Here is a 24,910-nt window from a genome sequence, read left to right on the forward strand (position 1 = left end):
CAATTCAATGGTGATTTGGTCCCCCCCCCCCCCCCCCCCCCAGATTTGAACTTTTCTTCTTGCTTAAAGATCTAAGCAATAATATTTCGCGCAAGATTTTGCCCCTAATATTTTTAATAAGGAAATTTGAATTTAAATCGAAACTAAAAGTATACTCAATTTATGAAGCATCATGTTTTGCAAACCGCTCACAGAATAAATATTTATTTTGATGAATCACATCAAACCAAAAATGATTAAAACTATAAATCAGTAACGGAGACCCAGAAAAGGTTATAATTTTGATAAAATATAAATAATGTCAGAAAGTGAAAATTTTTGGACTTTAGACAAAATTAAATTGAAATAAAATGAAAGTTACTTTGTGAAAAAACGTTTATTTTATTTTTTTTATTATTGTTTTGATTAGTTAATTTTTAGTATATAATTCTGTACTTCAGAAACAGACTGGTGTAAGTTCACAAATTGCGATTTTCCTTTTATTCGTGTATTGTTTGTAGAATCGTATTCCTCATCGCATCATGTAAACGCAATTCTAAATTAAAAAAAGAAAAAAAATCCTTCGTAATTAGTCCCATTCTTTGTATGTACCAGGCAAAAACTTTTCCCTCTCCCCTGTAAACAACCGATTATGTAAACTGCTATAGTCTGGCTCTCAAATACAGATTAATAGTTTACTTTAAATGGAAAATTTAGTCAGTTTAAATGATTTTTTAAACCAAAAATTGATTTTGTTTTTTTCACAGTGGTTTGTAGCTTAAAGAAATGTTGCCCCTTCTCTTTAATTATATTTTTAATTTGTCCATTAATATTAATTTTGAATGAACAGATTATTAAAAAAGTACGAGAAATTTCAAAGTGAATCTTTCTCTTAAAAACTGTTTTCTTCATTATATTGTTTTAATTATAATTAAGAATAAAAATGTTAAAAACACTATCGAGCAATTACGGAAATGGAACATCCAAAAGTTTTTACATCATTAGAAATCTTACAATACCAAAACTACTCTGCTTCCCTAAGCTTGAAATCGGCTCCAAAAATAGTTATTGTAAAAACTTTTTGGAAGAATTATGTCTCTTTCAAAAACCAGACGAAATTTTTGAAAACAGTTCTATGAAAGAAAAAAAACCCAAGGAAATAAAAGTGAGAGATATTTCAATGAATGAAATATGAACCATCTCTGTAGTTCTAGCAATTGATCATAGATTATGGACACAAACATAGTTCGTATTTCTTTTTCATTTTTTACACCATCAGCTCCCTCGTTTCTCTTTTTGCGCTGCACTTTACTTTGACAGGCATCATTCTTCAAAATAAAAATTCTACCTCTCTCTTTCTCTCGTTCTTTCTTTCTCAGCCCTTGTAATGCGCGCTCTTTTTCTTTATCTTCAGCTATGTATTTCAGCTTCTTTCCTTTCTTTGTAATATACAGGGTGTTCCGTTTTAACCTGCAAGACCTGTATTTTCGCAACCGTTAGTCCTAGATGTATACTTCCAATGGGGTTGTTTCCTTCAGTCAAAAGTACTACTTTTAATCATAGAAATTGATAGAATAAGCAAAAAATATAACATAGATCCAGAAAATACTTTCATTTTCCCAACAGTTATGTTTGAATTAATTTTTTTAAATGCCCGATTTTTCAAACAAGGCGTGGTCTTGATGACGTCACAAATGATGTGCTTGGGCGCATTTTCCACTGCTTTTCCACGTTATGATGATCAAGCAGCGAATTAAAAGTTGCCTCTACGCTTGCTATGAACCATATCGTTGCCAGTTCACGTGAGTAAAGATACGAATTAAATATTGTGCTCTTCTGAATGGCAACAGTGAATGGCATTTCATCGTTTGTGATGTCATCCGCAGAAGCGTTAAACAATGAAGCGCACCGAGTAAAGTAATTTTTTAAAAATATAAAACATAGTCGAATTATTAAAAAAATGGTCAGATCCTATGTTTTTAAGCATATTCTTTCATAAAAAAAAAATACTTTCAAAATTTTGCAAACGACCCCATTGCAAAAACGTTCAAAATCAGATGCAGAGTTAAGATATTGAAAGTTTGAAGCAAAAATAAAAATTAGTCAAAAAATACAACATTTAACTTTTTATATGGGCCCCAGGTCCCCTAACTTATATTTAGGGAAATAATCTCTATTGAAAAATAGTTCCTACACAAAAAGTTTGAAATTAGTACAACAAAGATTCACCGATATATGAAACACAGCGTTATGTGACTTACACTACTTTTCACTCGCCGTCAATAACACCTTTTAGGAAAAAATATAGCGGTTAACAAGAATTTAAAATTATATGTGTGCTTAAAGTGTGTTCGAGGTTTTTTAGTGTGGTTTTGCGTATCACGGCATAAAATTTGCATTTATTTTTGAATAGCCAAGAAAAATATAAATATTTTGTTTTTCTTACTTTGGACGACTTGTCGTTCTTCTGAAAGGGCGATAAGTTTCAATCTCATCTTCTGTATGGTCCCATAAAACTTAGAACTGAAACATCTCCTTGAGTTTTGGTCGCACAAATGACAAGTTTTTTTTTTTTTTTTTTGTCAGTAATAGTTTTTAATGGAGATTATTTCTCTAAATATTAGTTCGTGAACCTAGAGCCCGTATAAAAAGTTAAATTTTGTATTTTTTGACTCATTTTTATTTTTGCTTCAAACTTTCAATATCTTAACTCTGCATCTGATTTTGAAAATTTTTGTAATTGGATTGTATACATCTAGGACTAACGATTGCGAAAATAAAGGTCTTGCAAATTAAAACGGTACACCCTGTATATAGTGGCTTACCTAGCATGGATGTCACACGGGGCGTCAATTTGTGGTGCCCCCCCCCACACACACAAAAAAACACTTTACTATATCTATAGAACTTTTAATACATCTATAAATTGTGGGAAGTAGATAAGTTCTTTTAAGCTTAAAGAATTTGCATTTTTTAACTTAAATGTTTCAAAGAAATTTTAACTCATGTATTAAAATTTAAAGTATTTTACATCCTTTTGATCAAAGGTGTGAGAATGGTGGAGTAGTTTCTGAAATCATGATTACCTTCATAAAAATTTATGACATTTAAACAATTTAATCACATAGAAAAAAATTAGAACGGTTTTATGGCAGTATTTATGACAAATTATGTGGTTGTAAGCCTGCTCTTTTCTCAGAACTCGTCATGTGTTTAGGTATAGTATTCACCTTGTGTTTAAATATAAGTAATCTGTTAAGTCGAAAAAGAATTTATTTAATATGTATAACAAATTCTCTTTAAATTCATTTAAAAATCACAATGTTTTGATTTTCTACAACTTTTGCAATTCGCATTCTCTAACAATTCTTTCTCGATTACGAAAAAGTAAGGTTTTCATCATTTTTTAAATTATTTTGCTGTGTTCCTATCTATCCTCTCACCAAGCGAGTTATTTGTCAGCTTGCTGAAAGATAAATTAACCACATATTTTGATTTTGTTTTTCTATAGAAAAATTAATCTCGACTTAACTTATTTACTAATAAAGTGCTTCCTTTTGCGCCATAAGTTAAAATTATAAATTTGTTAAAATTGCACGATTAGCAATAAAAATTGCGGACATGTATTTTAGATTTAGAAGTGATTCATTTTAATTCAAAAAACGCGCTTACAACTCTTAGTGCTTTTTAAGAAATTGTAACGTTTTATGACTAGCATAATTATTCACAACTAGTTAAAACGTTATTTATTTTTAGCTTGATGTTTAAATGAGTTATTTACGTTTAAGTGAGTTATGTGCAAATAAAAATTATATTTCATAATGCTCGAAGTTCCTTTACATTAGTTCATATTTATTCCATGAAAGAAGTACCAAAAAAACAATTTCTTAAAAATTTGCTTCAAATCGTTTCTGAGTTTTGCACACTCAAGTGAATTAAATTATTCGAAGGGAAGATTCAAAAAAGCAGAAACTCTTTTAGTAAGAGGAATACGTAAAGGAAAAACAATTTAACCAATGAAAGTTCACGAAAGCAAAAGAAAAAAAAAATGTATATAAAAACAAAGTAAAGAAAAGAAACGGGAGAAATTTAGAAAAGAACAGATATAAAAACTGTAGACAACTGTATCAAGAGAAACTGATTATTTTCCTTAATTGCAGCTCTAGTTGAAACGTAAGTGGAAAGAGATACAGGGTTGTCACTTTTATTTTCTCAAAAAGCCAATTGATCGCCAAGGATCTAGATGTTTATGAAGAAAATTCGCCAACTCGATTAGTTTTCCACTTCTCTTTTCGTAAAATCAAAACTGTCGATGAAGGTTACATTATTTTTAAAATATTGGTACGACAAATCTTTAAACTTAGTTGTTTTGAGTACATTTGAAAATTTGGGAACAATATTTATTAATAGAAGATGCATAAGAATATCATTTACAACAGAATGATTTTTTAAAAAATACATTATGACACAGTTTAAGTTTAAAGTGCATTTACTATCTTTAAACTCTAAGTTAATTGATCAGTAAAAAAACATTTTTTTTTTTAAGATTTAATACTAACTCAATAGAAATGTTAGCCATGGAACTTATGGACAAAAGTAACCGAAGTGAAAAATAAAAAATCCACATATGTTTCCAAACTGACACGTCCTAAAATCCGAAGATGCGCAAAAATTACATAATTTTTATCTAATAAGCAAAGGATATAAACACCAATATATATATATATATATATATATAATAAAAGTGAAAAATATTGAAAAGACCACACCAAGAGCCCATAGATGCGCAACGCAGCAAAACTAAAAAGCCAAGTAAATATAGAATTAAGCAAACAGAATTGCAAATATTAAACAAATTATAAATAATTAATCATGATAAAAATGAAAAATGCAAACAGCTAATAAATAGGAAAAGATAAAGTATGAATCCAGAGCTCATCAGCCGTGGAGGATTCATTAATTATGGTCAAAAGACCAAAATTTTAACTATGAACTAAAAGAGAATGTTTAAGCGAAACCCCCTGCTTTTAGTTTTAGGTTTGAGCTCTAGTTTATTGTTTTTAGTTTAGCAAGTGGTGCTTTTGCCCATTGTTACTCTATATTGCATGTACTGGAGCTTAAACATTCTCTTTTAGTTCATAGTTAAAATTTTGGTCTTTTGACCATAATTAATGAATCCTCCCCGGAGCTCTGGATTTATACTTTATCTTTTCCTACTTATTAGCTGTTTGCATTTTTCCTTTTTATCATCATTAATTATTTATAATTTGTTTAATATTTGCAATTCTGTTTGCTTACTTATATATATATATATATATATATATATATATATATATATATATATATATATATATATATATATATATATATATATATATATATTTGTCCGCTTTTCATAACATTTTTTAATTATTTTTTTTTCATTATTTCCAGTTTTTATATAGATATAAACATAATATACATTCTGTAAGGATTTCTATTTCTTTTTTTATACATAATTTTTTCAAGATATCTACGTTATTTATAGCACATTTAGATGTGTCAAATACATCAGGCAATTTTTAAAAGTAAACTAAAATCCAAATGCACTCCAAAAGAACAATATGATCCTGAAAAAAAAAAATAAATAAATAAAACTCGAAAATGATCACCAAGTACGATTCCGCAAAAACTTATTTCAATAATTTAATTAAAATATTCATCGGGATTTATCGAAATGAAGGAACATTATTCGCTATATGTAATTATTTTGATTAAATAAATGCTACTGCCGAGTGTTTTTTATTTGAACGTTTTAGTGTATACTTCAGAAATGTACATCTCAATTTCAAGTAATCAGATTGAAATGAATAAAAAGCATAATCCTAATTAAAACGAAGCGTTTTTAAGTTTTGCAATACTTAGCGGAATTGATTGTTTTCTTTAATACATGCTACTAAATCGGTTTACGCCGACTAAGGCATTTTTGGAAATAGTAATTAATAACAGTGATGACATTCTAAAATTTTTTTAATTACTTAACTTTTCTTGTTAATTTCAGAAACTTAGTTTTATTAAAGTTTTTCGTGTAAATTAATCTTAAGATTTTGTTAATACGCTTTATTTTAATCCGTTGAGAAAATAAACATATTTTTGAAAACTACTAAATAAGCGACTGATTACTTGTTATAAGATAGTAAATCCTTGATCAATAAAAATTATTGTATTTCTTTATAAGTATTTTGAAAGCTTAGTTTCAGCTATTGCGTTACAATACATAAACAGCTAGTAAAAATCTGGAAAATAATTACCTTGTATCATTCTTCTTTAATCCACATTTTTTCTTCTTCGATAATATAGTTCTGTTTTTCTTTGGAAAAATATTAAAATGAATCTATTATTGTTGAATTCGTCTTTTTATTTAAATTTATTCTTTTATAATATAATGTATCGCAAGAATCACTAAACATGTCGCTTTTTTTTCTTTTTGTGTTTTAATGCTGCGTTTTAACTCTGAATAATTATTGAAGAACGGAAATTTAATTCTTCCTGAAAATAAAAGTTAATATTTTTACATTAAATGAATCTAAACTAAAGAATGATGAAATTTTCTCTCAACTTGTGTTCCATGGAACACTAATGTTTGTACAAAAAAAAGATGTTCTGCGAATTTAGTATACTACAAGATTTTTTATTATACCTTGGATCAAATGTTCGAGAAGTAAATAAATAGTTTAGTAATCATGAAATACTAGAGAACTAATTATGATTTATTAATTATGATTTTTTCCCATTTTCTAAAACGCTGATTCATTTATGTTTGAAGTTCTATCGTAATTGCATAGTTTTCCTAAAGTTTTAATAATTTCTAATGTTTATTAAGTATTAATAATATGAGTTCATAAATTTCAATATCCACATAAATTATTCTACGATTTTTGTTTCCAACAGTAGAATACAATTAAGAGCATCAAAATAAAGTTTAGCCTATATGTTAGTTCGACGTACACGTTTGCAAATTATCGTAATATCCGTGGAATTATGAACCAATATTCTTCTTTTTGTAGATGAAGGAGTTAAAGGAAAATCATACTGAGCTTGAAAAAGTTTAAACAGTCACATAAAAAAAAATAAGTTATCATAATAATAAACTTAATGCTCTAGATTTTTTAAAAAAATTCTTCTTTTAGTCAGATAAATCATATGGCTTCAGAATAAAAATTTTTGCTAGTTATAGCATTATAAAAACAAAGTAGCATAATTGCGTTAAAATAGTCAGAAATATATATTATAGTATTTAATATATATTTTATTATTTTTTGCATTTGTTTTATTGATGCTGGTTATATTTCTTAAAAGAATTACTATTTTCTGAAAAGTCTGTATTGTCTCTTATGGCTTCGATGCTTTAGTTATTTTTTATTTCTAAACGCAACTCTCCCTCTCGTTTTTTTTTCCATTTAAAACCGTTTTCTTTTCATATTTCGACCGAATTTAGCAAAACAAATTATACAAATTCGCTTTAGATTAACAAGAGTTGAATAAAAAAGTTTGAGCTTGAAAAATAAAATAAGATATAACACCATTTTTAATGCACAATACTGCCCGTTTTCGGGTTTTCAATAAACCTCTTTTTCAATGCAATGTTTGAGTTTTCAACAAACCCCTTTTTCAATGCAATGAAGTGCGAGTTTTAGGATGAAAAGTCACCCTAGCAAAGTTCTTTGCATTGAAAAAAGGGATCCATAAAACCTCGAAACACGTGTCTGCAATAAACTGCAGTATTGTGAATTTAAAACGTTGTCATGTCTTGTGATTTTTGTCGGATGTCTTTTCGTCAATCAAGTCTCTTATTTTGCATTGAAAAAGGAGTTCTTTGTAACCACGAAACACGTGTATTGCAGTAATCTACAATGTTTTGTGCAATTATGCGTTTCTATTTTCTTTCTAAGCACAAAGGTATTTATATGTTTTGTTTTGTTGTTATATCTTACTTCAGACATACAAATCAAATCATCTAGCCTTGATTTCTATTTTTTTAAATGAAATCTTCGCCAAACGGGGCGATAAATTGGCAAGAAATGAGCACCGGTGTCTTCCTCCGCGAACAGATGTCGTAGGAAGGAGCGCAGAGCCCGAGCCATTACAAAGATTACATTTGTCTTTACGGCCCTGCAAAGACCATAAACATAGGCGGCCTAGAAGGTACCCCCAGTACCCCATAAACATCGGGGCCGGGCGGGGGAGTCGAGAATCCCCGATTCGCTATTGGCCCAGCAGGAACAAGTCCTGTCGGTTTTAATAGCTGCTATAAAACGACATTACTTGGCCCGCTTTCATAAAAGAGAGAGTGATTTACCGCTGGCGGCCTTCACTTTTGAATATTGGATTTTTGCGATGTGACTCGACTATTTATACATATATGTGTGTGTGCGTATGTTCTCTCTCTCTCTCTCTCACTCTCATTTTACATTCTTCTTTCTCGGGGAAGAAGTGAGGGGAGGCAACGTCTCGGGAGAGTCCTCTTTGTGCCATCTTGAGGAATTTTCGATAACCTCATGAATCTTGGAAGATTGTGGCAGTAGTGTTTTTTAATGCCTTAGCTGGTGTCCAAGTCAATAGTTGGAGTGAAATTCCTTGCTATAATTGAGACACACCAGGGATCTTGCAAGAAAATGTAACTATAATCCCTTCTTGTGTGAAAATTTAAATATTTTCGCAAAAATGCAAACTTTGAAACAAACTGCTTGGCGCATTAAGATAGTGCAGGAAAATATCTAGGTAATATTCTCACTCTAGTATAACATTTCCACATGAAAATTATGTAATTTTGTCTTTTAAGTGCCCACAGTTCGTAATTAAAGACATACTGAATCATTAAATCAAATTGAGTTCAGTTATTACAGTTAATTTTTTTACATCTTTCAGCATTCTTTGTCTGAGGCTTCATACTGTCGTTTTTTGTTCTTTCAAGCGCTGTGATATTCTCTTTAACTTGCCGCTTTTGTTTTTTGTTTGGTGTTTTTCATGCGTGCTTGACTGAAAAATAAAAAGGTATTAGGTATTTTAAACCTCCAGCTCCTAAATAAACATATGTTTTCCAAATCACCTTGCAATACGAGAACAGGATTACAGAAATTTCCTAACTGGTACACATATTTAAAGTTTGCAAAAAAAGGTTTTTCTTAACCAAATTACAAAATTTGAAATTTTTTATTAAAAACAATTCGTGAAATATTTTTGTACAGGTTTAAAATATACTTTGACTGCAATATATATAAAAATGTTTAAGTTTATAAAACACCTAAGAAGTATTTAAGAATTCAAGAAATACAAAATTAAAATTAAAAAAAATATTAAGTAATACTAAAATTAAATTATCCCCGGAGCGATAAGTGCTATCGAGTTAAAACTTGTTTTAATTCAGTCTAGTGCTCTAAAAACACTTTAAATGCGCATAAAAATGACGAATTTGAGAATTAAACTCGTTAGATCAAATAAAACGCATTTTGTATTTTTTTTCTTCAATTTACTCCGGTCGCTACAACAAAGAATAGCTTAAGAAGCATAACATAAACAAAAATATACACCTCAGACACAAAAGGCGTTATTCCTTTTTACTGTTTATTGCCAATATTAAAGTTTTATTGCCAAAGCCCTCGTATGTTAAATCAACAAAAATGGATTCTGTAACAGTGGTTTTTCTCCCAGTGTAGTGTCAATGCAAGGAAAACCACTTGCCCTCGCTACATTTTCATGAAGAAAGAACTTACAATTTTTCTTATTGCGTTGCATTTCCGATATGTGCTATGAATGATCGCCCAGAATCGAACAATCTGTTCCGAAGAATCTCAACTTTTATCTTGATGGGGGGGAATATCACTGTGCCAAATACATTTCATGCCATCCTATGGGGAGAAAAGTCAACTTTTTTTTCTTTTTTTTGTAACTCAGCGAAAAGTTAAAAAAATAAAATAAAATAAATTTGCATGCCAAATGATCAATTAAAGTAATGTTCTTGGCTCGCACTTGTGTTGGTGCTTGTAATCTGATCAGTTTTATATTCTCACCACAACTTGGGATACCCTGCTTATTTTCTATTCGTTAACTTTCATGACTTTGCGTAGTCGCAATTATTGAGATAATAATACAACTTAAACTAAAAAACACAGTATTTATTTACAGCATTTGAATAGCTATATATTTAATTACACTACGTTACATGTCGAAACATCATCAAAGGAGATTGAAGCAGCAACAACAAAATGGAAGTACTTAAAAGTACGATTTTGACCATTAAATAAATGCAGACGATAAATAATAAATTAATATGAGTATGAAATAAAATATGCAACAGTTTCAGCTTTTGTTTTTAAACTTCATTTATATCTTCTTTATAATATAAGGTAAAAAATACACAAAATGCTGGTATTTATGGTTCTTTGGAGGGGTGGGGGGGTTATGACGAACTTGGTTTAAAAAAATTGGCCTCAAAATAAAAATGGACGCTGCTCACAGTTTTAGCCCATAATAGACTTTACAAAAATCGTTATCGATATCCTTATAAAATGTGCCTAAATCTCATTAAATTCTACTCAAGAAATTAAGTTATCTTGTCAGTGAACTTATATTATGAAAATATACTTTTCAATGCCTAAAAAATCGTGAGTTTTACAAATATCGATAGCATTTTTATAAAAAAAAATAAATCTTAATAAAAAGACCTGAAAAGAAATTTCAATATACACGTCACACTCACAAGAATAAACTCCCTTGTTTTTTTTTTTTTTTTTTTTTTTTTTTTTTTTTTCAGCAATTAAAAAAGTTAATTTATAGATTGATACGCCATCCACATTTACGCAGAAATTTTTTTCCAATAAAGCTCCTTGAGAAGCCTTTTAATTTGCTTCATGAAATAACATTTATTTCTCTGAGTCCTTACCATGTGTTCCCTTATCGTCTGCACGTTCATTCATAATCGATGATTACTCCGCCTTCGTTCTGCTAAAAACCATACTTTTAGATTGTTATTATTATTTTTTTACTCCTTCTTTCTGGTAGCTCTTCCATTTTTGTTAATGTGTCTATCCAAGCGCGAAAATTGTGTTTTCGTTTTCTGTTTTTGTTAATGACTTGATCAATTGAAATTGTTTCAATGTTAAATTATGCGTAATAGAAGGAAAATTAAAATCAGGTTTCCAAATATGTTAAGTATTATAGGAAAATAAACAGAGCAATAATTTAGCTTTGAACGTATGCACCAATATTTGAAAAAAAGAAGAAAATAATGATTTTTGAATCAATTTTTTTTTCTTTACGAAATGAATTGAATTATAATATCATTGAAAAATAAAAAACTTACAATTAATAAATATTAGGCAGAATTTATAGTTAAACAAATTCATCTTGCACGGGCGAAAATTGGACTTGTTTCGGAGCTGGTAAGTAAAAAGAAATGAATCGGTGCGGAAAAACTGATAATAATTTTGTCGCAGGGAAATATATGACTTGGAAAATCGAAATCGGGAAAAGTGAAAGAGAAAAGGTATTTTTACCAAAACGTTAGCCTAATAAATAAAATATCATCTTAAAACACTAAACACATTTTAAATTGTGGCATCAAAAACTACTTTAACTTGTTTGATTAAGAAACAAGAAAGATATTAGTAATTAATAAAATTTAATTTCATTTCCTTTGTGAGGGAACTACTGATAGTAAAAGTTAAAATTATCTAAAATTTTATTCTTTCCATTTTCCATTTATGGTGTTGCGTATGACAATGGGGTGGTTTCCTTCAGTTAAAGTACTACTTTTAGTCATTTAAATGGATAGAATGAGCAAAAGAAATTACATGGACCCAGAAATTCTTTCATTTTCCCCAACAGTTCTTTTTAAATTAATTTTTTAAAATGTCCGATTTTTCAAACAAGACGCGGTCTTTATGACGCCACAAATGATGCAATTTGGCGCATCTTTCTTCTACGTTTCCACGTTATGATAATCAAGCAGCGAATTAAAATTGCGCTCTGCGCTTGCTACCAACCATATCGTTGCCAATACACGTGAGTAAAAATGCGAATGAAATATTTTGTTCTGTGAATGGCAACATTGGGTGGCATTTCATCATTTTTGATGTCTCACGAAGTGTAAACAATGAAAGCGCACCGATTTAAATATTTTTTTTTAAATATTCATCTTAAATAAATTCTTTAAAAAAATGGTCAGATCCTATGTTTTTAAGCATCCTCTTTCAGAAAAAAATACCTTTAAAATTTTGGAAACGACCTCATTGTTTTTTTTATTTCCAGAAAGGGGGTGTCAGTGTAGAATTACTTCTGTAGCTGTGCATTTTCAAAAGATTTCTAAATAACTGTAGAATGTTCTTATTTATCTTTTTTAGTCATAGTTAGAGTTATTATGTGTACACGTAAGCTGTCAAAAAGGACCTAAAACCGGCTCCTTGGACCCACAAGCTCTTATCGCTCATTTCTGCTTTAGAACATTTTTGATATGTTCTCAAGCTCCGTGCATTAACTGATAAATGTAGAGTAATGGCACCAGTAACAAACATGCTTAAGACATCACTGTCAGTTTAACTCAATTTTCTGAGCCTTTTAATGTATTTAAACTTTTTAAACTGTTTTCTTCTCATGTAACTACATTTTATCTAACGTTTGGCAGCTTCTAGATCCTCTGAATTAGTTACTTTTATTTTATTTGCTCAATTTTGAAAAAAAGATCCGACCCCCCCCCCCCCCTTCAGCCGATATACCCAGCTGATAGATGATACCCAGCAACAGATAGGATGAGGAAATGATGAGTAATGGACAGAATTCCCCCTTTCTCTTCAAAATGTGCAAAAGTTCTTTACACTTAGATCTAGAACGTTATTAAATTTAAATGAACATGAAACACCGACAGACCTACTCGTAGTGACTGTTCATAACCTTCCACCACTGTTTTGTAAATACCAACTGGCTCCTAAAATTCACTCTGATAACACTAGATGGTTGCAACCAGGGCCGATCCTAGGGTGTCGGCCGCCCGTGTGCAAAGACCTAATGTGCCGCCCCTCAAGAGTAATTTGCATATTTTGACTAATCTTTAACGTCTATATAAATCTTTCTTTAAATTTCTATGCCAAGTTCGAATTTAAAAAAGGGGGAGGGGGAAACAGAAGAATGATCTTATAAAAAGGAAGAAATTTTTTATAGTAAGAAACTCCTTAGGTACAATTAATATCTTTGAAGAAAGTAATAGATACCAAAATTTACTAGTCGTAAAAACGCATTTTATAATCTTTCTTCGGTGACATCAGAGAAGGGACGGAGGAAGGGGAAGCATGGGGGGAGGTGTCAGGGGTTCAGGGGAGGAGGATTCCTCCAAGAAAATTATCGAAATTGGCATATGAAAAATATTTTTAGTTAATCTTTAGGACAAAAGAGTCAAGTATATTCAAGGTGCATGGAGAAATTTTCGAAATTGACGTCAAATATCGCAATTTTAGGAACTTTTTCGAGACTTTAGGTGAAAGTAATGTTGCAGTTCTTTCCTAAAATTCTTTCAAAATTGAATTCAATTTGAAGCTATTTTTTAAGACCGTAGCTTAGGAAGGATCGGCGTTCTTCCCGAAAAATCTCCGAAACTGAAATTTTAAACCCGCAATTTTGGGTTACCTTTGTTGACGTTGCAAGAGGGAGGGAGATTCAATCGTCTCCCATCGGAAGATTTCGAAATATAAGTTTAAAACGCAAATTTAGGCCGTCTTTGGTGACGGTAGGGGATCTGGCGGCTATCCTCTGACAATTTCCAGGCACTATTTTTTCAAAAACCCGTTTTTGACTAGATTTGAAAACAATAGGGGAAACGTGAAAATATTCCGAACCAAAATATTTTTCGGAACTGAAATCCATTACAGGCTATTTTTGGGGAGGAAGGATTTTGGGGCACTTAAGCGGATATTTCTAAAATCGCAATTTTATATTATCTTTGGTGACGTTAACAAAACTGGGTAGCTTCTACGGATCTTTCGGATATTTTTCAACATTAATACCTGAAAAATATAACTATAGACTTTTGTCCACCTCACCTCGACGATTGATGGATATGCCCTAGCGCCGTGAAAAGTTACATAAACCTAGCAGTTCTCCTCCGGAATTCTTTAGAAATATAAGTCTCAAAATCGTATTTTAAGCATCGTTTGATAACGATGGGACTAAGAGCGGGCGGGGGTTCAGTGTGCCCTCACGAACTGTGTTTTTGAAACTGAAGTCAATTTCAGGCTAGTTTAGGCAGGAAGCTGTGGCTCCACGGAACCGTCTAAAAACGAAATTTTCAGGTATAGTGATTGCGTTGGAGAAAAGGGGGATCCGGGGTCTTTCCCCAAAAGTTCTTGAAACTGATGTTTGTAAAACGCAATTTTAGTTTGTTTTTCAATACGTTAAGTGAAAGGGGGTGGAATTAGGGGCTTATCTAAAGACGCTAATTGAGACTGTCTTTGGTAGTAATGTTTGTGAATGGATTTCAGGGTCCTCCACTGCAAATATTTCGAAAAATGCCAAAGCAATTTTATATGACGTTTGATGATAGAATGGGCTGTCGTCTGAAAACACGTTTTGGATTTTGGCGTCAACAATTTTAGGCTATGTTTGATTAAGTTAAGGTGGAAGAGGTAAATCAGAGACTTAATTGGGTCCTTAAGATAGATGGTTCAACCAGCGAAATTTTCCGAAATTAAAGTCCTAGAAACGCAATTTTAAGCCTTCTTTAGTTTCGTCAAGGAGGTCGTGGCATCCTTTTGGATCTTCGTTTTGGAGCTACATTTAAATTTGCTTCCCGGGGCAAGGACGCTGTCCTCCTACCTGATCTGAAACCTGGCAGTTCAATCAACATTTTAATCGGAAAAATTGTCGTAAAGGGAGAAGAGTACAACAATTTAGTTCATCATTCATATATGTTATTCTCAAGGGAGTCCTAATTGTCCACTTTTTCTCCACGCATCCACGATTGTTAACCACAGAGTTTGTTACATAGTTTGTTTGAAATGCTTGCGAGAGTATCTAATCAGTATAGCTTTTTTTTAATAAATAAAATATGTCTTCATTGTTTAGGTCTATAAAAGCTTGGGGGGGGTAAACATTAGTGGCCGTCCTCGGAACTCCTTTCAGACGTCACCATTTCATGCTTCAGAAGGGGGCGTTTCCCCTCCCCTGCATCCATGCCTGATTACCGGTTCTGTCACAAACTTTGCAACCAACACAATGTTCCCTAACTTTCTATTTTTCTTAAACTATGCTATGCTGTCGGGAAATCGACACATACTTTGACAATAGAACATTTAAAAATCAGTATATTTATTCTACTTATTATAAGTTATCTTGTGAGAAATTCTAGAGGAATTTTGCTTGATTATAAGAACTATGTGATGCGACCTGCGGCCGCCCCTTGCTTTGGCCGCCCTTGTGCGGCGCACACTCTGCACACCTGCTAGGATCGGCCCTGGTTGCAACGTATTCATGGGCCACAACAACATCAGTTTTACCCACCTAAAATGCTTCATTTAAATCCAAACTTACGACTGTCTGTTACTGGACCCTTGTTTGTTACTGGTGCCGTTAAATTCAAATGAACATGAAACACCGGCAGACCTCGTAATAGCTGTTCATAACCTTCCACCACTGTCTTGTAAATACCAACTGGCTCCTAAAATTCACTCTGATAACACTAGATGGTTGCAACGTATTCATGAGCCACAGCGGCATCAGTTTTACCCGCCTAAAATGCTTGTTATTTAAATCCAAACTTACGACTGTCTGTTACTGGACCCTTGTCTGTTATTGGTGACTTTACCCTAGTTCTTAGAAATCTGTCAATGTAAATAATTCGTTACTTTCTCTTTTTAGGCCCGTGTCGGCGTACGCATTGTTCTTCCGTGATACACAAGCCGCCATTAAAGGCCAGAACCCAAACGCCAGTTTTGGAGAAGTGTCCAAAATAGTCGCTTCCATGTGGGATGGACTTGATCTTGACCACAAGAATGTAAGTTTCATTGTTGAAGTATTAACAAAGAAAATGTTAGTATTAATAAAGTAAACTCTTTTCTTTAATTGAAAGAAATCAGCTGCCGTTAAAAAAATAAATAAGCAGAAATTATATTGCTTTTTATTAATATCAATGTGTTTTTAATTTAAAATGTTGCTTCTTGTGTATGGCGACTCTTGACTCAATGGCTGCCCTGAAGTGCTGTAGGCTTAGTGCAACTTTCTAAAAACTATTTTGATTTTTTTTAAATAATATTTTGAGAACCATTGATTTATTGAAGTTTCAAATATGATTTTATGTTTAAACATAAATTGTTAATAAAAAGTAAGTGACTTCACAGATTTTTAATTTTCAAAAACCTACAGTAATCGAAACCTTAACCTTAATTTTAAATTCAAACATAACCAACTTTAGGTTCAGCATCATTAAACATAAACTATTCTTTCTCATACAAAATCAATATCAAATAAACAAATTTTTAAAATAAACAAACTCCATTTTCCGAAAATTTAATATGATCTTTTAATTCAATGATATTTCATTCGATTTCAAAATGACTGCAAAATTGTGAATTCTTAGCACAAACACAATGAAAGTCGAAACAAAACCAGATGCACATGAATTAGTAAATATGCACTTGAAACATTAAATAATGCTCCCAGGAGAATGCTTGATTGTTTGAATTTAATGAATCTTGAAAGTAAACTGAGTTCTTTCATCCATAAATTACATTTCTAATTACTATTCATATTTCAAAATAACTTTTATTTTTATTTAAAACTCCATCATCGAAAGCATTTCAAGAAGCACGGTTACAGGTAAGAGGAGACGCGCTTTGAAACAAAAGAATAAATATATATTTTTTATTTTAAAGTTTTATGTGCCAAGCTCAAGTAAGCTTTTAAAACAATTAAACATTTTCTTTAATCATGTGTGCCTAAGGAATCGATTTTGCGAAAAAGGAACCAAAAAGACACATAATGTATCTTCAATTCCCCTAATTACCGAGTAAATAATTATCAAACAATCCCCCTGGAAATGATTATAATAACAATAATCCACCTTCGGGATAATTAGAACAATACAAAACTTCAATTTTCTGATTGTGCAGGGATGCAGTATAACAAATCATTTCGAAGCAAATCTGAAATTTGTTTAATTTGCAAAGTACGTTCCAGTTACTACATTAATTAGGTTTATTGTTCCGGTTTATATCTAGGCTGAAGTTTGTTCAGCAAACAATCGCACGTGAATGTAAACAAACATGATTTGTAACTAGTTGTTACGCCTGAGCTATCTTTACCGTAATGTGTAGGGCGTGGTTCTCAATTTGGCGAATTATCGCACCCGTGGCATCCTTTTTAATCAGTCTATTAAAAGAAAAATTATTTAATACTTTATCATAAAATCCTTTAGCGTTTTTCTTCGCTATGCAGAGGAAACCACTTATAACTTAGTTATTTTTGAGCACAGGATGTTGTAGCGCGACTACACAGTAGCTAAGTATTTGGAAATCAAATGTACTTCGGTGAAAGGCTTTACGAGTTGTTAACAGTGCTGCGAATCGAGTCGGACTGATTGTGGGGAAAAAGATTCGGAATTGGGAATCGATGATTCTAAGAGTTGGAGTAAATTGTCATTTTCCCTCCGTGTCATGAACTATGCCGGAGTCGTAGCTGAAAGGCCCCGAACGTAAATTTTTGGGAGGGTTGAAATTCTCAATTTTGCCTAACGGAACTCCAATTTTCGCCTCATGATGATAGTTTTGCAGAATAAAAATTCAACTTTTGACGAATGATGATATTTTTGCCGAATCGTGCGACAAAATTTTCCGAATAAGGAAATTTTTTAGACGTCAGAATGACTTCTCGTGACTTCCCATCGGTATGCCACCTGGGTCGGAGTCGAACTGATTTTGAGGTGAAAGAATCGGAGTTGGGGTCAAATGCTCAAAAATTCATGGAGTTGGAGACAGTTATTTTCCCTCCGACTCCCCTAGTTGTCCAGTCTATCTGAGAAGAAATTTATCGCATTTAAAAGTGGCCAACTTTTTTAATAAGTCTGTCCTGCATCGATTTCAAGAAAGGCATTGCAACCTTCAGAATCTGAGAATGACGCTCCAGTTGATGAAAATTTAAAAAAAAAATAGAGTTTTAAAATTTCTAATTTGCAAAAACCCCAATGCAACAGATGTTGAAAGTTAAACAGCTTAGAGAAACTGAAATACTGCACAGGTAAAGGGTAAAATCTTCATTCGCCAGGGAACCTAAGATATAAGCTTTTAGGGTTCTTAGGGGGGGGGGGGCTTTTAAGGTGGCTTACATCTTAGGTGTTTACCTAAGATATAAGCCACCCATTAAGACGGATACTTTTCTATCAAAAAATGATCATTCTCCTCGCCAACCGGATCATAGCCAAATCAATTACGGCAATCAAAACAGGCTGGTAAAATCTTCATTCGCCAGGGGGCCGGAACGATCAATTTCATTTGCAGCAACTTGTTTGAAATAATAGTCACTTTTTTTACTCAAAGTGCAAAACGGTGTTTTTTTTTTCTTTTTTTTGTTTTTTTTTTTTTAATTTACTGAAGGTAATTCACCTAAATACATTAATTTAATGTAAGTAATAGATGTTTTTAATTAATTAAAATATTTCGGCTAAAAAAAATCCAATAGCCCAATTAATACATACTTTTTGTACAGTTAAAGGTCTAATTTATTTTTGAAGCAGCGATTGACAAAAAGAACTGTTTTTTTTTTTTTCGACTTGAAAAGATCTGGTCATTTGTTAATAGTCTTAGTAGTCATTCATGAATGCAGAGCATTTCTCAATAGGGATGATGAAAATTTTATATCAGCCTCAGCTCTTTATTTGTAATTAGATTTTGGAAGTAAATAATGAAAAAAAAAATAATTAGAAAAATAAAGTAAATATAAAGCTAGATATTACTACGTGAAACTCTGAAATTTTTCTTTTAAGACCATTTTAAATATTGAAAAAAAAAAAAAGTGGGAGGTGACAAACGGCAATCAATTTCGTCGGATTTTTTCGAATGGGATTTGAGGGTTAAACTCCTGTACCATCCTTACTCTCATTTCAGAATTTTTGTAGAAGATCTACAGCTGTGGTTGCTTCTCAATGGCTCTATTTGACCTTTTGTTTACCTAAGATATAAGCCACCCATTAAGATGGATACTTTTCTATCAAAGAATGATCATTCTCCTCGCCAACCGGATCATCGCCAAATCAATTACGGCAACCCCAGATCCATCTTCCCTTCCCTTCTCTTTATTAAAGAGAGAGACGCCAAACTTCGCATGTGTCAATATAATTAAAATACCTTCAAAATAAATTATTGGACATTAATTTAAATTGATTACCTAGCCGCGGATTGATGATAAACTTCAAAACTCCAAATCATCCCCCGTTTTGAAAGCTTTACGGCGGGGCCGAGCTTTTGCATATATCATTCTCGCTAATCTTTTCCGTGGGCCCTCGAATAAAGAGGGCCAAAATATATTTATTGTTTCTCTCACGTAAGGCCCTTATCTGTGTCGAGCACAGCCTTTGCAACACTGACTGTGAAAAATGAGTCATTTGGGGGATGGTTTTACATCGGGAAAGAGCCTCTTAAGAATTAATTTATTCCTACTTTAGAATGGGATTGAGGTGTTCTGTGGAACGTGATTGGCACACCGTTCAGCTGCGGATAAAAAGGGGTGCTTATCCTTTAGCTTCGGTTAAAAAAATCGAAAGAATAGCAGGTTTGCGTGACTTAGAAAAGCTTGTGGTTTGGATATACTTCCCCTTTTCCCCCTTGTGTGCGTGTGTGTGTTTTCATTGTGTTATTTTTATTTGAAAATTTTTGGAGTGTCTAAGCATCTTTTTTTTTATCCAGATAAAGCAATTAAGAGTGGTAGAAATGAAAAGAAAACAGCAGAAATAATTAAAACATATATAATACGCTAAATGTTATCTAAACATATAACCAAACAAATGAATATTAAAGCATTTTAAAAATTAAAACAAATTCTTTTGAAGTAAGGGATGTGCTTTTTGGTCTGTTTGCTCTCTTCCGTAGCAGTTATAAATATTATTCAGTTAATATAGATTTTTTTTCTCATTTGTATTTATCAAAATATCTCATTTCACGAAAATGCAATTTTCAATAGAAATCTGCTAAAAATTCAAGTTTGTCAACATATACACTGAAACACGTTAAATTTGATTTGAATTTGTTTTTAAACAAAAGTTCCAAGTCAAAAATTAATTTGAATAGCCAAAAAAAATCAGACTTTGTCAATGTACACATTAAGACTTATGACTAATTTTTATTTGTAATTTTTCTTAAGCAAACGTTCCAAGTGAAAATTTATTGTTTTCTAAAAAACTGATCTTTTTTTGCTAAAAATTCCATTGTTATGTTGCTGAAATGGAGCTCTAAGTTAAATACGAATAACTTGACAGCGTTTTTCATTTATAGGTTTACAAGAAGAAAACAGAAGCAGCGAAAAAGGAATACTTGAAGGCTCTTGCTGCATATAGAGCAAGTTTAGTGACTAAAGTAAGTTTTGAATTCTAAAATTGAAATTTATATCTGGAATATCTGCCTCTAAAAACACTCTTTACTACAAAAAAAAATATATCCGTTTTATATCACCGTCATGACTTTAAATTATAAAACGTATATTTATCTTAACTGGGGCTGTTGATTCTTGTGGATCAAATATTAGTTGATTACGCATGCAAAGTTCTTTTTTCGCTGTATTTACTATATTGCACTAAACAAATTTTCAGAGATATTTACTTCTAATTCTCGTATGTATTAAACATGTTGTTTTCATAAAGACAAATCAGGAATTTTATAAGTAATGGGTATAAATATAAAGGTAAGTTGAAACGGTGGTAATTTGTGTTAGTTAGTTGCGGTGACTTAATGTTTTGCAAAAAGTAGCTACATTGAAACCCCGATTTTACGTTTATTAAGGGACTGGGTTAAAAAAATATATAAAATACGGGAAATACATAGAGATCAAAAATCAAATGGAAAAAAGTAAAGGTAGTAGAGACGATTTCAAAAGATATAATACCTATATCCGGGGCTGGCTCTAGTAGTTTTGCCGTCCTAGGCGAGGTTGACAAGAGCCCCCCCCCCCCCCCCCGGCCTCCTCCATTGAGCTTTCTTAAGTAAGTTATTCAAATACAAATCGGTAATAAACAATAAAATAAAATCCTGACTTATATCCTAACCTTAACAGTGTTTTCCGGGATCAAATACTCCAGATAGACCCTGATACACTAAAAGTAATCCTTTTTACTTTAAACTCTTGCTTTTCTCCCATTTGTAATTTAAAATTAAATGAATAAAAATCTACCATTTTTAAACCAATGCCAGGACGTGTTTGGAATCTCTAAACAAGTCACAATCAGTGGCGTAGGATTTTTGTAAAACAAGTGAGAACTGGGGCTCACACACATAGTGGGAAGTGTCTGGGATCCAAGAAGCAGAAGCAATGGCGCAACCAGAAAATGATTTTTTTTGGGGGGGGGGGGGGCACTTAACAAGATTTTCTCATTTGAAATGAACGTCTCAATCATTCCATCTCTCTCTCTTACCCAGCAATTTTTTCAATCAAATCGAATGTATACATTGTATACGCAGAGAATGAGGTGTTAAAACTTCTGGTTTTGGAAACTGGTAGATCAGTACTCAAAGGTAATAATTTTGCCGCCCCTAAAAATCTGCCGCTCTCGGCGACCACCTACCCCTGGAGCCGGGCCTGCCTATATCTTATGAAAACAACATTATTACAGATAGCCCTTTAGATTATTTTAACCTCTTTAGTAGTGAAACCATGCGTTTAAGTTGAAAAGTCTGTAATAGTGGATTGCTTTTTAGTCATTGAGTTCAAAGGAAGTACAGCATCTTCCAAGATTGAAATGCTTTGCAAGATTTTCCTCCTGTTTTTTACGAGAAAGAAAACAGCCTTTCACTATTTGCAAGCTCTTCAATGCAATATTGAAAGAAGCGACGGGTTTTGCTTCCGGTTCTTATTGTTCTGGCAAACGAAAAATCCGGCTTTCAACTTAGGTAAGCTTGCCAGACGTCCCGGTTTTCAGACAAAATCCCGGTCTCTCGGCCGGTTTACTTCACGTCCCGGAAAGTGATAAATTTAATAATAGGTGACCACAAAGTCTAAAAATAGTTAAATGTGAAGGGATAATTAGCGCAGTTACTTTTGAATTTGTAACCTTGACGCGTACAATTGACATTGGCTAAACTTGTGAAGATTTTTACAACGAGGTTAAAACCAAAAAATGAAAAAAAAAACTTTCTGAAAATGTCCTAGCCAACAGAAAGTACATGTGAATAACTTGATCAAACTTGAATTAATTTCAACTGTTTCTTCTTTCTTAAGTGGCTTACAAATATAACATTTTTCAAATAAAATGTTTAACCACACATATGCTTATGTAACTTATTATTAGCCCTGGTTTAGGTTCTTAATTAGTGTCTATTTTTTTTATCAGCTTTTAAAACTATCCACTAAACCACTCTAAAAATCTATGCTCTTTAATTGCTGCGAAGCTAGAATTGGGGGTGGGGGCGCATTCCGTTGTCCCGGTTGAACATTTCAAAAATCTGGCAAGCCTAAACTTTCAGCAACGTGGGTCACCTTAAAAAAAAAAGCAAAAATGAAACATATTGCTTATTTTAGCATATTTCATTTATTTTCTTTTTGTTTTCCCTCAGGAAAAACGTAAAATGCGGGAAATTCATGAAAAACAAACTTACAACCCGGAATAAATTAACGTTATTAGCATACAGAAAAACTAGTACCTGGTGAAAAAAAACATTATATGCGGGGAAAACTTAGATGGGGGGGGGGGCGAAACATCGAGGTTTCACTGCAGTTTTCCTCATTTCAGCCATCAAATGCTATGTGTAGCTACAATTTGAATTAAATATTAAAGCGTTTTTAAAGTGGCACGATCATTTTCCTTTCTGTAATTGTTAATATGCAACAATGAATTGTCCATTCATGTAAAAATTACAAAAGCATTGGAGATCGCTGCGAATTTCTTTTTTGATGCAGATACATGAAGATATGTAAAAAAAAGTATTTTTTCAAATATCTTTACGTATCTACTGAGCTATGATCAACGCGTTAGTTAGTTCTTTTAAAACACGGCCTTCTTAATACAAAACCTCACTTAATTTCCTGCATGTGGTTTTCATTTTAAATAGAATTATTTTTAGTGAGATTTTGGCAGCCGTATGAATGTCGTGTGTGATTCTGTGAGCAAAACAGGCGAGTACTTGAACCCTATGTGGTGGAATGTGCGAATACTAAAGGGTAAGTGAAGCTGCTTTTATCCTTTTCATTTTTGTTTTATTGTTTTACTCCTTAATTTATGTTTTTTCATCTAAGCTTCTTTCGAATTATTTCAAACTTCATCAATCTTGCTTTTTGGAACATACATGCTGAATAAAATAACTTCAATGATGTTATTAATGAAAGCTTTGCTTTATAGTATTTGTGATTTTGATAAATAGCAAATTTACAGTGACTAGTGCATTTCATAGTTAAAGATCACAGTTACATCTCCATTTGAAGTTTCACGAAGATATAAAAATATTCTCAAAATAATATCTACAGATGACGATTTTTTTTTTTCTTCAGAAAAAGCTCTGACTATTGAGCAAACAAACAATTCTCTCATTTGAATAATTCAAAAATCCTAACTCTCGTATTCGTTCATTACAGGCTGCCAATGATCAGTCGGACAATATTTATGGAGGTGGGGGTCCGAATGGTAGCACGCCAACATCTATGTCGTCACCTATGGCGCCAATGCCGGGACAAACCCTCTCACCCTTGCAAAAGAAATCTCCGTTGCTGACGTCACTTATGGAAGGGACACCGGTGTCCAGTCTACAGAACATGACGAATTCTCAATCCCTTATTATGGGCCAGGTAAGCAAGCAACGTAAAATAATTCATAAAACTGGGGTGAATTGTTTTTAAGTTTATCCTATTATTAAGACAATATTTAAACACATCCCCTCCGTCTTACATCTTATCAGACAAAAATAACTTATAAAATGACGTTTATTTTCCAGTTGTTGATTCTTTATCGAATGGTGCAAATTGTACACAAAATAAATTTAACATTCTTGTGATGATCGACGTTAATTAAAAACAAGTCTAGACCGATTTTACTATATTATGAAATAGTGTGTTCGAAAATGGTCTTTATCATTATAAATATTAGTGACAAATATAACAGGAGAAATAAAATGCAGTTTACTGCAAAAATATGAAGAATTCTTAACAGTTTTTTCGAGTATCTATTACCTTATGTAGATGGCGATGGATGAGAATGTTTCCTGGTCGATGGATTAATCGTGGAAAACCCATGTATTGATCCCCACGATTGTTCGACATAGCTCTACTGGATTTATGTTTAAGACATGGTTACTGTAGAGTATTTCCTATCACATTTTTATAAATTTCGTTTTTTCTATGTCTTCCCACAGAGTCAAATGAACGGCGGCCACCACCCGCACATGATTCCACAACACCTTCCTCAACATTCGTCGTCTGCGCCATCGCACCAGTTGCTTCACCAGATGCTCTCTCCTCAGCAGCAGCAACAGCAGCAGATGATGCATATGGGCTCCCCACCTCCCCCGCACGTGATGCAGCAGCACAATATGCAAATGGCAGCACTCAACGGAGGAAGTCAAAACAACAACAACAATACTATTCCGTACACTTCGAACATGGTGAGTATTTTAAACCGGTGAACGGATTGGTCAACCCTTCGGACAGAGCCTTTTTTTTTTTTTTTTGAGGAACGTCTTATTTTTGAAGGCGGAAACTTTTCTTTTCCTTCTTTTTACTT

The 24,910-nt window shown here is 32.4% G+C and overlaps 1 protein-coding gene across 1 annotated transcript in view; it reads left to right on the plus strand.

The window, feature by feature from the left end:
* LOC129220226 (TOX high mobility group box family member 4-A-like) overlaps positions 1-24,910 on the plus strand; it is a 105,045-nt gene that overhangs the window by 72,503 nt on the left and 7,632 nt on the right. Inside the window, exons 7-10 of the mRNA XM_054854590.1 lie at positions 15,862-15,997; positions 20,484-20,564; positions 23,770-23,979; positions 24,543-24,791. Of these exons, the coding sequence (XP_054710565.1) occupies positions 15,862-15,997; positions 20,484-20,564; positions 23,770-23,979; positions 24,543-24,791 (676 nt within the window). The remainder of the gene's footprint in view (positions 1-15,861; positions 15,998-20,483; positions 20,565-23,769; positions 23,980-24,542; positions 24,792-24,910) is intronic.

Source organism: Uloborus diversus, chromosome 4, assembly GCF_026930045.1.
Source record: "Uloborus diversus isolate 005 chromosome 4, Udiv.v.3.1, whole genome shotgun sequence".
NCBI lineage: Eukaryota > Metazoa > Arthropoda > Arachnida > Araneae > Uloboridae > Uloborus > Uloborus diversus.